The sequence below is a fragment of the Tachypleus tridentatus genome, chromosome 1, assembly GCF_004210375.1.
Source record: "Tachypleus tridentatus isolate NWPU-2018 chromosome 1, ASM421037v1, whole genome shotgun sequence".
NCBI lineage: Eukaryota > Metazoa > Arthropoda > Merostomata > Xiphosura > Limulidae > Tachypleus > Tachypleus tridentatus.
The window spans coordinates 26,458,612-26,478,029 of NC_134825.1; the positions used below are offsets into that span (position 1 = coordinate 26,458,612).

Genomic DNA, 19,418 nt, shown 5'->3' on the forward strand with positions numbered 1-19,418 from the left:
GTCGTATTTGTGCTTATTAACAAAATAATTCATTGCAGTTTATAAAATAAAAACGTTTACAACATTGTTATCTTATGCATAATTGGTGTTACTCTAGTTTTATGAAATAGCTCTTCCAATGGTAGTCGTAGATTTCTTCTTTTTTTCCTGAAACATTCTGAAGTTATTTGATTCAAAAAATTGCCAGTGGCAGGTTTAAGGCCTTACAAAGATAAGATCTGAGATTTAATTCCCCTCAGTGAATGAGGTAGATGGCCCATTGTGTAGTTTTGGACAAAGGAAACAGCAACTTTGCATCCAATGGGTCGGCGGTAAGTTTACAAACTCTAAGATAATGGACTGGGATTTCTGTAATGGACAGAGCTTTACGCTAAAACAAACATTCAATATATACCGTAGATAGTGCTTTTGGATGTCCAATTCCTTTTTCACTGTTATCGTATATGTAATGTATAAACTGATTATAGTTACACTTTTCTCTACACTTAAAGACTTTATTTTAGCCAGAGAATGTGATGTGCTTGTCAAGAACAGGAAACAGGATAAAGCTGATAGATTTCGGTCTTGCCATAAACTTTGATCCACTCAAAAAAGTTCATATATTATTTGGAACTCCGGAGTTTGTTTCTCCTGAAGTGGTGAACTTTGATAATATTAGTTATGGAACGGATATGTGGAGCGTAGGTGTCATCTGCTACACACTGTAAGTATAATTGTTTGTATTTTAAGGTGAACAACACAAAAATATGTATCTTCTTATGCTATGTTTGAAAACAAGTTCTTCTATTCAGGAGCCCAATAATGCTAATATCGCATACCAGTAGTTTGTTAAAACGAAACTATTAAAATTCTGATGAAGATGTATTGGAAATGGCAACCTCTCATCAGAAGGAAGCATAATTGTTAGAGTTTATACAGTAAAAATTGGTAAGAGTCTTACTGTGCTTTTATTAACAAGTTTATCTTGACCATTGTAATAATGTACTCTTATATAAAATACGGTCACTTTTGAACATAACATTTAACAGATTACACTAATAATTTCCAGTCTTCTGCGACACAAGCGTTTTTGGCATATCTAATAAAGACAAGAAAACCAATAGCAACTCGTACTTTTCTTCTTACAGCCTATCAGGACTCTCTCCTTTCGTAGGGGACAGTGTTCTTGAAACCATGGCAAATGTTACGAAGGCAGCGTTTGATTTTAATGACGATTCGTTTGAACAAATCACAGATGAAGCTAAAGATTTCATCTGTCAGCTTCTCGTGAAGGAAAGAACGTGAGTTACGTAGATCTATATTTAAATTTCACTGGTCTTCTGTATTAAAAATTTATTCAGTTAAAATTTCGGACAAATAACCAGTGGCTGAAGCTGGGACAGGCAATCTTTCATTCTTTTCGTGAAAACAAAGTTCTCAGGACGTCTCTCCTCGTCCCATATGAAAGTTATGCTCATGCAGTTAATTCAGTCATTATAATCTACTTTTCGATAACTTATTTTTTGTATATTCATCATTGACAAGCAAGCTCAGGAAGTTTAGTATGTATCTGTTGGTATTAATCCTTTTATGGATGGATTATTTCATGTATATCTTTTGCTTCTAGCTAATTTCCTTATGTGAAAGTTGATTTTTTTAAGCCAATAAAAGATTTGCAAAATATTTTTTTTGAAAAGAAAATATCAGAAGATACTAAATTAACAAGAGTTGAAGGAAATCTGTGAATCATAAATAAATGAATGGTTTTTAATATTTGTTTTTGGAGTAATGAACCGTGTTTTTCTTTCCAGAGGAAGAATGAGTGCCACAAACTGCCTACATCATCCATGGTTGAGAGTAAGTCCATTAATTCCTCATCAATTTGAACATGTGGTTATCATGGGTAGCAATGCTCTATATAACATCACCTAAGTCAAATTACTAATTAGATATTAGTTTGGTTATTACTGCGTAGTAATTATTAATTGGTTTACACCCAAGGTTGCAGTTGTTAATCTTCTGTCATCTTCGAGGAAGATCTGAGAAGGGATGTATATGGTGATGGTACTGATTAGAATTAGTAGTTATCTGAGACTGTTCAGACACCCAGTAATAATTTGCTGTCTTAAGGGGGAGAAAAGGGGTAGAGATGATGACGTCAGAGTACTACAAATTGGAACCATAGAGCGATTACTAGGCTGCCATAATACTTGACGACGGATGTTGTCTGCTGCCAGATAATTCGTTGCTAGGAGATGTAACGTTGCACCATTGTTTGAGTGTTACTCAACAGAAAGCGTGATGCAAAGAGTGATAGATAGATCTTCTAATTGGTACCAGACGTCATAGGTCGATGCGAGAGAGTTTGTTACTATAGACGGACAGGGTTACTATAGTTCTATAGGCAAATAGTGTTACTGAAGGTGATGGTTCTGTAGGCAAATGGTTTTACTTGGTGTATTATCAATGTTTTAACAAAGCTAATAGTGTTTCTTTAAGCAAACAATGCGACCAAAGTATTAAGGTGGACAGTTAGACTAAGGTTCTATAAGCAAATGGTGTTACTAGATAAATTTTATACGTTTTACAAATACAGTAGATGCTACTAAGGTTCAATGTGAGGATGGTTTTATTAAAAACAGTGGAGCAGATGTTTTATCTGTGAATATTTAGATCAATGGGATGATTAGTTCATCGCAGAGTGTATCAGCATGTCGTAATGTCATCAATATTGTAGTCTAGAATTAATTATATGTCCTAAAAAGTTATAACTAAAACAATTATTTAATGAGACAATTATAATAACGTTGTGTATTACTTATGTCATTTTGTATTGCATATACCATCTTAATTTATCCATTGTTTGAATGAGGCAGAAATTGTAGACAATAATGTACATAATTTTCCAATTATTTGTTCTCAAAGGATTTCAGGCCCGGCATGGCCAAGCGTGTTAAGGCGTGCGACTCGTAATCTAAGGGTCGCGGGTTCGCATTCCCGTCGCGTCAAACATACTCGCCCTTTCAGCCGTGGGGGCGTTATAATGTTACAGTCAATCCCACTATTCGTTGGTAAAAGAGTAGCCCAAGAGTTGGCGGTGGGTGGTGATGACTAGCTGCCTTCCCTCTAGTCTTACACTGCTAAATTAGGAACGGCTAGCACAGATAGCCCTCGAGTAGCTTTGTGCGTAATTCAAAAACAAACAAACAAACTCAAAGGATTTCATTATACATAATGCATCATTTTTATAAATATTGAACGTGACATTAGTAATTTAGTAAGCATTTAATGGGTTTCACTTCTATATTTAATTTTCATGACATACTTTTTGCATTTCCTGATGTTTTAAATGTAAAGCACCTCTTGTTAATTCATTTCTATAATCAGTATATATAACATCTATTCATCCTAAAGAAAATGCTTATTTAAATAATATACAATATCTCCATCTATAGCTTTATAAGGTGATTTATTTTACGTTAACTTGAAAGATCTACACTTAGATAGTAATGTTTAACTATTATCGTTCTTACATATAATAACACAGTCCACCTATAGAACCTTGGTTACACCATCGACCTATAGAACTTTGGTTAACACCGTCCACCTATTGTAAGAAGCCCTGTAAGGTCATTACTAGTCCTAACAACATTTGAACTATGATGTCTCATGGCATCTTCTAGCAACGGGCTTTTGAACAATATACAATATCCACCATCAAGTGTTATGGTGGTATAACAACTGCTTGTTAGTTTTTCTAGCAGCATAGCAACGCATTTTGTGGTTCTACTTCATGCAACTAAGACGTCATTGTCTTTACGCCCTCCTTTCCTCTGAGGCAGCCAATCAGCGCTTAGTGTCTGAACAGTCCCGATAACTATTACAATTTCGATCCTGGGATCTTTTTCTTAGAATAGTTGATATGCTCGCACTATAAAGTGATCGCAAGAAAGATTTCAAAGAGAAAGATTGTATAATATTAAAAGTTAAAAAGTAATGACGGAGTTACATGCGCAATCCCTAATTTTAAACTAATAACCATAGAGGGAAGACAGATGGTCAACAGTATCCAATGGCATCTCTTGAACCTCTTTTTTTCTCATACATCATTCCAAGATGAGGATCCCATTTTGCGTTAATACTCAGACTGTGGGGTTTAAACCTTGAACTCTAACACTGAATGAAATACGTATATGATAAATATTAACTAATTTCTAATTAGAGGCTATCAGTTAAAATATAGTAACTGATGTGTAATAAAACTTTGGTAATTGTATAGATTACTAACATTGATATGTGGTGGCCACAATTTTACCCTAAGTACTAATTTTGAGCCAGCAATTGCTTAATCATTACTAGCTCTTGAAAGTTCACTATGTTCTACCAGTTAAAGCGTGCTAAGGTTGTGTGTTTCCAAGGTGTTTTAACCTGGTAAGTGACACTACTTTTTATTTTAGAAACCCTGTAATGTAACTCATGGCATTAGAAGCCATCTTCAGTGATCATAAGGCATACTAGTAAACTAGTCCATTATTAAATAAAGTTGTCAGAAGTGCTGAGTGCTACAATTCTGGACATAACAGAACTCTCATCATAAGTTTAATCATTGTGAAAGTTCAGTGTAATTAGCAATTGGAAATCCCATAGGAGTTTTAATTAAATATTTACAACATTAAGTTTTCGTTATTTAGCTTGCGGCAGTGTCATCTAATTAGTTTCACACTCTGCAAGGATTCCCAGAAATCGTGTTTAGACAATAATTACCACGACTTCAGAGATTATTAGAAGTGTACTCAGAACCTACGAAATTCTTCATGTATTTCAACTCTACAGCTTTTAGTCAGGTTTTCTTCGTTTTCAAAGCAGCCTTGTTATTTATATAATGCCGGTAGCTCTTTTACTTCATTAATTTAATGAAAAACCTCTGGTTTTAAACACTGGATTATTAGAAAAACTAGAAAGAACTTAATAGAAAATGTGACACGGAACCAAATTTATGTTTGTTGCAATTAGCTACGTGTAATCTTAACCAAAGTGCTTTTATTCCTGTTATTTCTCGTTATAATATACGGACCTGAACAATTCATTTAGACATTCATCTTATGGTCAGTAAGTGTGAACATTGTCTTTTAAACTGTATATTAGTACTCTTTCTTCATGATACTAGTTAAGTGAATCCATGTGTCTGTCTTACCCGTGTTCACATATGTCATAAAGTAACATGACGGCTCAGAAAATCTAAACTACACAGTTAATACTTATTTTACCAACAGTTTTCATGATGTTGGTTACTTTCTCTTTCCAGATAGATATAAAGAAAGATGTAGCACATTTGAGTAAAACCAAACTGAGAAAGTTCGTGACCCGTCGCAGGTGGCAGGTACGTTTTGAGTTTATGTTTGAAAAGGTGAAAGTTGAATTATTCTGTTATATACAAAAGACAACATAAAATTATGACAGCCTCTTTTATTGATGTCGATTTTACTCCAAATAGCATAGACTAGTTCTTAGCCAACTTGAACCATGAATTCGAGGGTTTATGGTCCGTTGCCTTAAAGACGCTTTGTGATCGTGTGTGCTCTATATGAGTGGCGGGTCACACCCAACTACTTGCATGAAGAAGTAATTGTTCCTAAAGACTTGGCGATGGCGCTGTTAACCAGCTTACCTCTCTCTAGTTTATGAGCTCAAAATTGTAAACGGTTATTCACAGACAGCTTTTTTTGTATATAGTTGTGTGCACTTAACCTGAAACTAGGTTTCTCCAAATTTGTATCGGCTGTACCATTGTTCTGAACAGCTGTCTTTATCTCTAATTCTGGAGACACGTGTGATTATATACAGTTGTTGACTGTTTACTTCTTTACAAAAATATTAAATCAGTATTTCAGTCATGTGAAAATAAACTGGTAAGGCTAAGTTGGAGAAAACAGGTGTGCTGAAGATTTTTGCAAAAAATGCGTGGAACACGTGCTCATTTGTCATATGAAAACTAACTCCAAAAATAAATGGGCGGGCCGTAGTCTAGTGGATGACGTTGTGGAATACGATTCCAAAGGTAGTTACGGTATGTCACAAACAGTCATCTCTCTATTTAACAATTGTAAATTAGGGATGGCCAAGCCTGAACTTTGGGGTCACCGGCATAAGGTGCTATTAACGTTGAAATACCAAAAATAGTTACCATGTTATTCTACAAGACGGCCCGGCACAGCCAAGTGTGTTAAAGCGTTCGACTCATAATCCGAGGGTCGCGGGTGCGAATTCCGGTCGCACCAAACATGATCGTCTTTTCAGCCGTGGGGGCGTAATAATGTGACGGTCAATCCCACTATTCGTTGGTGAAAGAGTAGCCCAAAGGTTGGTGGTGGGTGGTGGTGATTAGCTGCCTTCCCTCTAGTCTTACACTGCTAAATTAGGGACGGCTAGCGCAGATGCCCTCATGTAGCTTTGTGCAAAATTCAAAAAACAAACAATTCTACAAAAAAAAAAAGTTGTTATTTATTGGGTAATGCTTGCCATGAAAGACATCTTTATTGTGAAAGTCCGGTTAATAATCACAACCACAAGATTGGGTCTATATAAAGTTTAACTTTCCTCACAGTACTGTAAGATATCGAAGGATAACTATACAAACTTCTTTGTTTGTTTAAGGATTTCGAGCAAAGCAACACGGTACAAATATTTTCTCATAACCATTCGTAATGTTGAAGTGACAAAGTAAATGGAAGGAAGCCGGCTTTTGGATTATTTTTGTTCAATTGAGCAGTGGAATACGATTGTGTTTAACATCACCAAGTATATCGCAGCTACGGCCTCAAACAGCGTAACATGTTTTTACACACAAGAGGTCGTGTTATTATATAAGATAGAATTATTTGCTTGTTTTTAAATTTCGTTCAAAGCTACACGAGAGCTATCTGCTCTAGCCATCCCTAATTTAGCAGTGTAAGACGAGAGGGAAGGCAACTAGTCATCAGCACCCACCACCAACTCTTGGGCTACTCTTTCACCAACAAATAGTGGGATTAATCGTAACGTTACTACGCCCCCACAAATGAAATGGCGAGCATGTTTGGTGTGATGGGGATTCAAACCCGTGACCCTCGGATTATAAGTCAAACTCCTTAACCCACCTGGCCATGTCGGGCCGTAATATAGGAGGAGAGATTTTAAGCATGAGATTATGATTATCCATTCCAAATGATTATACAAATTCTCGATAATTGAATGATCCATCTAGAAACATGTATGAATAACCCAAGTAGAGTTTGTGCATTAACTAATTAATTTTAATTAATCGATTTCAGAAAGAAATAAACAGGAAGAAAAGTCTTAATTCATTTATACGAACTCTTAGCTTCCAGATTGTTTTGGGGACACAAACGAATATGATGTTTTACGAAGTTATAAGAAGCGATTGTTTCCACACAATCGAACAAACAATTGGCAATCTAGTAACAATGATCTAAAACCAGACTTGCTTATAGTAACTGTTTACTTTTTGGTGCATATATTTATAAAGATACATTTGTCCCTATCCACGTATTATATAAGTTTTATGATTTTTTTTTCACTGTGCCACTATAATTTTTTTGCATTTTTAAGCCAGTTTCCTCACAGTCTTTTCCTCAAATAATTAGTAACCATTGGTTGATTGATACTGGAATGCTGTGGTGAAAAATCTGATTAGTTCATCTATACAGATTTAGTTTATTCTTCAGTTGCTGGAAACAAAATAAACGAAGTTTATCGAGAAAGTAATAATGATTAAACCTACTGTAATAAGAAAAGTGGAAAAACAACATACTTTGTAATCAGGTCAATGGGGTTGTGTCTTTTGACGAGTTTGTTTCTTGTTTTCTGTAGGGACAAATGTCCTCAGCTTTTGCAGAAATTTTATATCAAGGGGGAAGAAATTTTCAGTTAAAAAAATAATTTCCTCATAGTATCACAAGGAATTTTATATTCTTCATGTATTCGTGGAAATGTTTATATAAACAGGAAATTTTATAATACCCACGTTTAGCAACAGTCAAACTTACTCATGCCTAGAGTATCAGAGTGAACCATTATTTATTGATTTGTCCTTCTGGTTGAATTCCTTCTACTCTCTATGTTTTTGTTTTGCATGTATACAGAAAGCTGTAAATACGTTTTTGGCATTGAAGAGAATGGGAGCAGTGATCATACCTTAAGCTAATGAAGAATATGACTATAAATTGGTATGTTCTATTTCAAAGTCTAGCAATAAATGAATATGATTACAAAAAGGTATGTTGTGTTTGAAAGTCTACCAATAAATGAATATGACTATAAAAGGTGTGTTCTGTTTGAAAGTCTACCAATAAATGAATATGATTACAAAAAGGTATGTTGTGTTTGAAAGTCTACCAATAAATGAATATGACTATAAAAGGTGTGTTCTGTTTGAAAGTCCACCAATAAATGAATATGACTATAAAAGGTGTGTTCTGTTTGAAAGTCTACCAATAAATGAATATGACTATAAAAAGGTGTGTTCTGTTTGAAAGTCTACCAATAAATGAATATGACTATAAAAAGGTGTGTTCTGTTTGAAAGTCTACCAATAAATGAATATGATTACAAATAGGTATGTTCTGTTTGAAAGTCTACCAATAAATGAATATGACTATAAAAAGGTATGTTCTGTTTGGAAGTCTACCAATAAATGAATATGACTATAAAATGGTATATTCTATTTCAAAGTCTACCAATAAATGAATATGACTATAAAATGGTGTGTTCTGTTTGAAAGTCTACCAATAAATGAATATGACTATAAAAGGTGTGTTCTGTTTGAAAGTCTACCAATAAATGAATATGACTATAAAAGGTGTGTTCTGTTTGAAAGTCTACCAATAAATGAATATGACTATAAAAAGGTGTGTTCTGTTTGAAAGTCTACCAATAAATGAATATGACTATAAAAAGGTGTGTTCTATTTGAAAGTCTACCAATAAATGAATATGACTATAAAATGGTATGTTTTATTTCAACGTCTACCAATAAATGAATATGACTATAAAATGGTGTGTTCTATTTGAAAGTCTACCAGTAAATGAATATGACTATAAAATGGTATGTTCTATTTCAAAGTCTACCAATAAATGAATATGACTATAAAATGGTGTGTTCTGTTTGAAAGTCTACTAATAAATGAATATGACTATAAAAAGGTGTGTTCTGTTTGAAAGTCTACCAATAAATGAATATGACTATAAAAAGGTGTGTTGTGTTTGAAAGTCTACCAATAAATGAAAATGACTATAAAAAGGTATGTTCTGTTTGAAAGTCTACCAATAAATGAATATGACTATAAAATGGTGTGTTCTATTTGAAAGTCTACCAATAAATGAATATCACTATAAAAAGGTGTCTTCTGTTTGAAAGTCTACCAATAAATGAATATGATTACAAATAGGTGTGTTCTGTTTGAAAGTCTACCAATAAATGAATATGACTATAAAAGGTGTGTTCTGTTTGAAAGTCTACCAATAAATGAATATGACTATAAAAGGTGTGTTCTGTTTGAAAGTCTACCAATAAATGAATATGACTATAAAAAGGTGTGTTCTGTTTGAAAGTCTACCAATAAATGAATATGATTACAAATAGGTATGTTCTGTTTGAAAGTCTACCAATAAATGAATATGACTATAAAATGGTGTGTTCTGTTTGAAAGTCTACCAATAAATGAATATGACTATAAAATGGTGTGTTCTGTTTGAAAGTCTACCAATAAATGAATATGACTATAAAAGGTGTGTTCTGTTTGAAAGTCTACCAATAAATGAATATGACTATAAAAAGGTGTGTTCTGTTTGAAAGTCTACCAATAAATGAATATGACTATAAAAAGGTGTGTTCTATTTGAAAGTCTACCAATAAATGAATATGACTATAAAATGGTATGTTTTATTTCAACGTCTACCAATAAATGAATATGACTATAAAATGGTGTGTTCTATTTGAAAGTCTACCAATAAATGAATATGACTATAAAATGGTATGTTCTATTTCAAAGTCTACCAATAAATGAATATGACTATAAAATGGTGTGTTCTGTTTGAAAGTCTACCAATAAATGAATATGACTATAAAAGGTGTCTTCTGTTTGAAAGTCTACCAATAAATGAATATGACTATAAAAAAGGTGTGTTGTGTTTGAAAGTCTACCAATAAATGAAAATGACTATAAAAAGGTATGTTCTGTTTGAAAGTCTACCAATAAATGAATATGACTATAAAATAATGTGCTCTATTTGAAAGTCTACCAATAAATGAATATCACTATAAAAAGGTGTCTTCTGTTTGAAAGTCTACCAATAAATGAATATGATTATAAATAGGTGTGTTCTGTTTGAAAGTCTACCAATAAATGAATATGACTATAAAAGGTGTGTTCTGTTTGAAAGTCTACCAATAAATGAATATGACTATAAAAGGTATGTTGTGTTTGAAAGTCTACCAATAAATGAATATGACTATAAAAGGTGTGTTCTGTTTGAAAGTCTACCAATAAATGAATATGACTATAAAAGGTGTGTTCTGTTTGAAAGTCTACCAATAAATGAATATGACTATAAAAGGTGTGTTCTGTTTGAAAGTCTACCAATAAATGAATATGACTATAAAAAGGTGTGTTCTGTTTGAAAGTCTACCAATAAATGAATATGATTACAAATAGGTATGTTCTGTTTGAAAGTCTACCAATAAATGAATATGACTATAAAAAGGTATGTTCTGTTTGAAAGTCTACCAATAAATGAATATGACTATAAAAAGGTGTGTTCTGTTTGAAAGTCTACCAATAAATGAATATGACTATAAAAAGGTGTGTTCTGTTTGAAAGTCTACCAATAAATGAATATGACTATAAAAAGGTGTGTTCTATTTGAAAGTCTACCAATAAATGAATATGACTATAAAATGGTATGTTTTATTTCAACGTCTACCAATAAATGAATATGACTATAAAATGGTGTGTTCTATTTGAAAGTCTACCAATAAATGAATATGACTATAAAATGGTATGTTCTATTTCAAAGTCTACCAATAAATGAATATGACTATAAAATGGTATGTTCTGTTTGAAAGTCTACTAATAAATGAATATGACTATAAAAAGGTGTGTTCTGTTTGAAAGTCTACCAATAAATGAATATGACTATAAAAAGGTGTGTTGTGTTTGAAAGTCTACCAATAAATGAAAATGACTATAAAAAGGTATGTTCTGTTTGAAAGTCTACCAATAAATGAATATGACTATAAAATGGTGTGTTCTATTTGAAAGTCTACCAATAAATGAATATCACTATAAAAAGGTGTGTTCTGTTTGAAAGTCTACCAATAAATGAATATGATTACAAATAGGTGTGTTCTGTTTGAAAGTCTACCAATAAATGAATATGACTATAAAATGGTATGTTTTATTTCAACGTCTACCAATAAATGAATATGACTATAAAAAGGTATGTTCTGTTTGGAAGTCTACCAATAAATGAATATGACTATAAAATGGTATATTCTATTTCAAAGTCTACCAATAAATGAATATGACTCTAAAATGGTGTGTTCTATTTGAAAGTCTACCAGTAAATGAATATGACTATAAAATGGTATGTTGTATTTCAAAGTCTACAAATAAATGAATATGACTATAAAATCGTATGTTCTATTTCAAAGTCTACCAATAAATGAATATCACTATAAAAAGTGTCTTCTGTTTGAAAGTCTACCAATAAATAAATATGACTATAAAAAGGTGTGTTCTGTTTGAAAGTCTACCAATAAATGAATATGACTATAAAATGGTATGTTGTATTTCAAAGTCTACAAATAAATGAATATGACTATAAAATCGTATGTTCTATTTCAAAGTCTACCAATAAATGAATATGACTATAAAAGGTGTGTTCTGTTTGAAAGTCTACCAATAAATAAATATGACTATAAAAGGTGTGTTCTGTTTGAAAGTCTACCAATAAATGAATATGACTATAAAAAGGTATGTTCTGTTTGAAAGTCTACCAATAAATGAATATGACTATAAAATGGTATGTTCTATTTCAAAGTCTACCAGTAAATGAATATCACTATAAAAAGGTGTCTTCTGTTTGAAAGTCTACCAATAAATAAATATGACTATAAAAAGGTGTGTTTTGTTTGAAAGTCTACCAATAAATGAATATGACTATAAAAAAGGTATGTTCTGTTTGAAAGTCTACCAATAAATGAATATGACTATAAAATGGTATGTTGTATTTCAAAGTCTACAAATAAATGAATATGACTATAAAATGGTATGTTCTATTTCAACGTCTTCCAATAAATGAATATGACTATAAAATGGTGTGTTCTATTTGAAAGTCTACCAATAAATGAATATGACTATAAAAGGTGTCTTCTGTTTGAAAGTCTACCAATAAATGAATATGATTACAAATAGGTGTGTTCTGTTTGAAAGTCTACCAATAAATGAATATGACTATAAAAGGTGTGTTCTGTTTGAAAGTCTACCAATAAATGAATATGATTACAAAAAAGGTATGTTCTGTTTGAAAGTCTACCAATAAATGAATATGACTATAAAAGGTGTGTTCTGTTTGAAAGTCTACCAATAAATGAATATGACTATAAAAGGTGTGTTCTGTTTGAAAGTCTACCAATAAATGAATATGACTATAAAAAGGTGTGTTCTGTTTGAAAGTCTACCAATAAATGAATATGACTATAAAAAGGTGTGTTCTGTTTGAAAGTCTACCAATAAATGAATATGATTACAAATAGGTATGTTCTGTTTGAAAGTCTACCAATAAATGAATATGACTATAAAAAGGTATGTTCTGTTTGGAAGTCTACCAATAAATGAATATGACTATAAAAAGGTATGTTCTGTTTGGAAGTCTACCAATAAATGAATATGACTATAAAATGGTATATTCTATTTCAAAGTCTACCAATAAATGAATATGACTATAAAATGGTGTGTTCTATTTGAAAGTCTACCAGTAAATGAATATGACTATAAAATGGTATGTTCTATTTCAAAGTCTACCAATAAATGAATATGACTATAAAATGGTATGTTCTATTTCAAAGTCTACCAGTAAATGAATATCACTATAAAAAAGTGTCTTCTGTTTGAAAGTCTACCAATAAATAAATATGACTATAAAAAGGTGTGTTCTGTTTGAAAGTCTACCAATAAATGAATATGACTATAAAATGGTATGTTGTATTTCAAAGTCTACAAATAAATGAATATGACTATAAAATCGTATGTTCTATTTCAAAGTCTACCAGTAAATGAATATGACTATAGAAAGGTGTCTTGTGTTTGAAAGTCTACCAATAAATAAATATGACTATAAAAAGGTGTGTTCTGTTTGAAAGTCTACCAATAAATGAATATGACTATAAAAAGGTATGTTCTGTTTGAAAGTCTACCAATAAATGAATATGACTATAAAATGGTATGTTCTATTTCAAAGTCTACCAGTAAATGAATATCACTATAAAAAGGTGTTTTCTGTTTGAAAGTCTACCAATAAATAAATATGACTATAAAAAGGTGTGTTTTGTTTGAAAGTCTACCAATAAATGAATATGACTATAAAAAAGGTATGTTCTGTTTGAAAGTCTACCAATAAATGAATATGACTATAAAATGGTATGTTGTATTTCAAAGTCTACAAATAAATGAATATGACTATAAAATGGTATGTTCTATTTCAACGTCTTCCAATAAATGAATATGACTATAAAATGGTGTGTTCTATTTGAAAGTCTACCAATAAATGAATATCACTATAAAAAGGTGTCTTCTGTTTGAAAGTCTACCAATAAATGAATATGATTACAAATAGGTGTGTTCTGTTTGAAAGTCTACCAATAAATGAATATGACTATAAAATGGTATGTTTTATTTCAACGTCTACCAATAAATGAATATGACTATAAAAAGGTATGTTCTGTTTGGAAGTCTACCAATAAATGAATATGACTATAAAATGGTATATTCTATTTCAAAGTCTACCAATAAATGAATATGACTCTAAAATGGTGTGTTCTATTTGAAAGTCTACCAGTAAATGAATATGACTATAAAATGGTATGTTGTATTTCAAAGTCTACAAATAAATGAATATGACTATAAAATCGTATGTTCTATTTCAAAGTCTACCAGTAAATGAATATCACTATAAAAAAGTGTCTTGTGTTTGAAAGTCTACCAATAAATAAATATGACTATAAAAAGGTGTGTTCTGTTTGAAAGTCTACCAATAAATGAATATGACTATAAAATGGTATGTTGTATTTCAAAGTCTACAAATAAATGAATATGACTATAAAATCGTATGTTCTATTTCAAAGTCTACCAGTAAATGAATATCACTATAAAAAGGTGTCTTGTGTTTGAAAGTCTACCAATAAATAAATATGACTATAAAAAGGTGTGTTCTGTTTGAAAGTCTACCAATAAATGAATATGACTATAAAAAGGTATGTTCTGTTTGAAAGTCTACCAATAAATGAATATGACTATAAAATGGTATGTTCTATTTCAAAGTCTACCAGTAAATGAATATCACTATAAAAAGGTGTTTTCTGTTTGAAAGTCTACCAATAAATAAATATGACTATAAAAAGGTGTGTTTTGTTTGAAAGTCTACCAATAAATGAATATGACTATAAAAAAGGTATGTTCTGTTTGAAAGTCTACCAATAAATGAATATGACTATAAAATGGTATGTTGTATTTCAAAGTCTACAAATAAATGAATATGACTATAAAATGGTATGTTCTATTTCAACGTCTACCAATAAATGAATATGACTATAAAATGGTGTGTTCTATTTGAAAGTCTACCAATAAATGAATATCACTATAAAAAGGTGTCTTCTGTTTGAAAGTCTACCAATAAATGAATATGATTACAAATAGGTGTGTTCTGTTTGAAAGTCTACCAATAAATGAATATGACTATAAAAGGTGTGTTCTGTTTGAAAGTCTACCAATAAATGAATATGATTACAAAAAGGTATGTTGTGTTTGAAAGTCTACCAATAAATGAATATGACTATAAAAGGTGTGTTCTGTTTGAAAGTCTACCAATAAATGAATATGACTATAAAAGGTGTGTTCTGTTTGAAAGTCTACCAATAAATGAATATGACTATAAAAAGGTGTGTTCTGTTTGAAAGTCTACCAATAAATGAATATGACTATAAAAAGGTGTGTTCTGTTTGAAAGTCTACCAATAAATGAATATGATTACAAATAGGTATGTTCTGTTTGAAAGTCTACCAATAAATGAATATGACTATAAAAAGGTATGTTCTGTTTGGAAGTCTACCAATAAATGAATATGACTATAAAAGGTGTGTTCTGTTTGAAAGTCTACCAATAAATGAATATGACTATAAAAGGTGTGTTCTGTTTTAAAGTCTACCAATAAATGAATATGACTATAAAAAAAGGTGTGTTCTGTTTGAAAGTCTACCAATAAATGAATATGACTATAAAAAGGTGTGTTCTATTTGAAAGTCTACCAATAAATGAATATGACTATAAAATGGTATGTTTTATTTCAACGTCTACCAATAAATGAATATGACTATAAAATGGTGTGTTCTATTTGAAAGTCTACCAGTAAATGAATATGACTATAAAATGGTATGTTCTATTTCAAAGTCTACCAATAAATGAATATGACTATAAAATGGTGTGTTCTGTTTGAAAGTCTACCAATAAATGAATATGACTATAAAAAGGTGTGTTCTGTTTGAAAGTCTACCAATAAATGAATATGACTATAAAAAGGTGTGTTGTGTTTGAAAGTCTACCAATAAATGAAAATGACTATAAAAAGGTATGTTCTGTTTGAAAGTCTACCAATAAATGAATATGACTATAAAATGGTGTGTTCTATTTGAAAGTCTACCAATAAATGAATATGACTATAAAAAGGTGTCTTCTGTTTGAAAGTCTACCAATAAATGAATATGACTATAAATAGGTGTGTTCTGTTTGAAAGTCTACCAATAAATGAATATGACTATAAAAGGTGTGTTCTGTTTGAAAGTCTACCAATAAATGAATATGATTACAAAAATGTATGTTGTGTTTGAAAGTCTACCAATAAATGAATATGACTATAAAAGGTGTGTTCTGTTTGAAAGTCTACCAATAAATGAATATGACTATAAAAGGTGTGTTCTGTTTGAAAGTCTACCAATAAATGAATATGACTATAAAAAGGTGTGTTCTGTTTGAAAGTCTACCAATAAATGAATATGACTATAAAAAGGTGTGTTCTGTTTGAAAGTCTACCAATAAATGAATATGATTACAAATAGGTATGTTCTGTTTGAAAGTCTACCAATAAATGAATATGACTATAAAAAGGTATGTTCTGTTTGGAAGTCTACCAATAAATGAATATGACTATAAAATGGTATATTCTATTTCAAAGTCTACCAATAAATGAATATGACTATAAAATGGTGTGTTCTGTTTGAAAGTCTACCAATAAATGAATATGACTATAAAAGGTGTGTTCTGTTTGAAAGTCTACCAATAAATGAATATGACTATAAAAGGTGTGTTCTGTTTGAAAGTCTACCAATAAATGAATATGACTATAAAAAGGTGTGTTCTGTTTGAAAGTCTACCAATAAATGAATATGACTATAAAAAGGTGTGTTCTATTTGAAAGTCTACCAATAAATGAATATGACTATAAAATGGTATGTTTTATTTCAAAGTCTACCAATAAATGAATATGACTATAAAAAGGTGTGTTCTATTTGAAAGTCTACCAATAAATGAATATGACTATAAAATGGTATGTTTTATTTCAACGTCTACCAATAAATGAATATGACTATAAAATGGTGTGTTCTATTTGAAAGTCTACCAGTAAATGAATATGACTATAAAATGGTATGTTCTATTTCAAAGTCTACCAATAAATGAATATGACTATAAAATGGTGTGTTCTGTTTGAAAGTCTACTAATAAATGAATATGACTATAAAAAGGTGTGTTCTGTTTGAAAGTCTACCAATAAATGAATATGACTATAAAAAGGTGTGTTGTGTTTGAAAGTCTACCAATAAATGAAAATGACTATAAAAAGGTATGTTCTGTTTGAAAGTCTACCAATAAATGAATATGACTATAAAATGGTGTGTTCTATTTGAAAGTCTACCAATAAATGAATATGACTATAAAAGGTGTCTTCTGTTTGAAAGTCTACCAATAAATGAATATGATTACAAATAGGTGTGTTCTGTTTGAAAGTCTACCAATAAATGAATATGACTATAAAAGGTGTGTTCTGTTTGAAAGTCTACCAATAAATGAATATGATTACAAAAAGGTATGTTGTGTTTGAAAGTCTACCAATAAATGAATATGACTATAAAAGGTGTGTTCTGTTTGAAAGTCTACCAATAAATGAATATGACTATAAAAGGTGTGTTCTGTTTGAAAGTCTACCAATAAATGAATATGACTATAAAAAGGTGTGTTCTGTTTGAAAGTCTACCAATAAATAAATATGACTATAAAAAGGTGTGTTCTGTTTGAAAGTCTACCAATAAATGAATATGACTATAAAATGGTATGTTGTATTTCAAAGTCTACAAATAAATGAATATGACTATAAAATCGTATGTTCTATTTCAAAGTCTACCAGTAAATGAATATCACTATAAAAAGGTGTCTTGTGTTTGAAAGTCTACCAATAAATAAATATGACTATAAAAAGGTGTGTTCTGTTTGAAAGTCTACCAATAAATGAATATGACTATAAAAAGGTATGTTCTGTTTGAAAGTCTACCAATAAATGAATATGACTATAAAATGGTATGTTCTATTTCAAAGTCTACCAGTAAATGAATATCACTATAAAAAGATGTTTTCTGTTTGAAAGTCTACCAATAAATAAATATGACTATAAAAAGGTGTGTTTTGTTTGAAAGTCTACCAATAAATGAATATGACTATAAAAAGGTATGTTCTGTTTGAAAGTCTACCAATAAATGAATATGACTATAAAATGGTATGTTGTATTTCAAAGTCTACAAATAAATGAATATGACTATAAAATGGTATGTTCTATTTCAACGTCTTCCAATAAATGAATATGACTATAAAATGGTGTGTTCTGTTTGAAAGTCTACCAATAAATGAATATAACTATAAAAAGGTGTGTTCTGTTTAAAAGTCTACCAATAAATGAATATAACTATAAAAAGGTGTGTTCTGTTTAAAAGTTTACCAATAAATGAATATAACTATAAAAAGGTGTGTTCTGTTTAAAAGTTTACCAATAAATGAATATGACTATAAAAAGGTGTGTTCTGTTTGAAAGTCTACCAATAAATGAATATGACTATAAAATGGTATGTTCTGTTTGAACGTCTACCAATAAATGAATATGACTATAAAAAGGTGTGTTCTGTTTGAAAGTCTACCAATAAATGAATATGCAACAATATATTATGGCGAAGCATTGGGTAATTAGAAATGTTAACTATATTTCTAATGGTGTAAATTCCATCTTTGGTGTTTATAAGACTGTTTGTACGTCTATATGTTAGTATTTTAAAATGGTAAATATACTGTTTTTGTTTTACTTTAAGCTGATAAAAACGTCAACTCTGGAACTGGTTTACTGGAACATTATATATGCATTTGTCCAACGTTTCCGCTTCTTATCAGGAATATAAATTTTCCATCATGAATTATATCGTTCAAATTAAATTCAGGGTTGTTTGGTTTATTTATAATCATGTGCACTATATTGCAATCAGTATTACGTAATTTAAAAAAAGAACGTATTGAATACAGTTTTCAAATATTTAATGAGTTGGTGAATGTAAATCGGATAATATATCCACCGCAATATAATAACTTGTTTCTTTATTTTTCAGTTTTGGATTTCATTTCTAGCCACCACTCGGCAGACATTCGAACCAGGAACATAAGAAACTTTTATCTAATACACATCTTGTTGTACAGTTGAGGTATCATAAAACTTAGTCATATTAAACTGTTATTGTATTTAGCCAGGTCCTACTATTTGTTATATAAAACAGTGTAATGTTTCTATGAATTATTTATTTATTATTGTTCACATTTTCACTTGAAGATGGGTAGAAATTATTATGAGAGAAGAAACTCTTGGCAGCAATAGTTTTTAGTTTCTCCTTTTCAGTATTTCTTTTAATTATTCGATTTTTATATTTTATTTAATAATACATAAAAGCTTGGGAAATACCCTGGGTGACCACTATAAATAACCTTCCTGTACAGAGACAGGTGGACGTGATTAATTAAACATTAAAATTAGGATATTGGTTGGCAGCATAATTTTGTCCTTGTGAGTGGAGATACGGTACAC

General features: G+C 30.6%; 1 protein-coding gene across 4 annotated transcripts in view; it reads left to right on the forward strand.

The window, feature by feature from the left end:
- Window positions 1–19,127, forward strand: part of LOC143244744 (myosin light chain kinase, smooth muscle-like) — a 34,153-nt gene extending 15,026 nt beyond the window's left edge. For 3 of the 4 annotated variants that reach the window (XM_076489975.1, XM_076489964.1, XM_076489993.1), the window contains 6 exons: window positions 504–703; window positions 1,128–1,280; window positions 1,791–1,836; window positions 5,285–5,359; window positions 8,121–8,204; window positions 18,949–19,127. In XM_076489975.1, the coding sequence (XP_076346090.1) occupies window positions 504–703; window positions 1,128–1,280; window positions 1,791–1,836; window positions 5,285–5,359; window positions 8,121–8,177 (531 nt within the window). In that variant the 3' untranslated portion in view covers window positions 8,178–8,204; window positions 18,949–19,127. The remainder of the gene's footprint in view (window positions 1–503; window positions 704–1,127; window positions 1,281–1,790; window positions 1,837–5,284; window positions 5,360–8,120; window positions 8,205–18,948) is intronic. The other variant, XM_076489983.1, reaches the window with a different exon arrangement.
- Window positions 19,128–19,418: the final 291 nt, after the last annotated feature.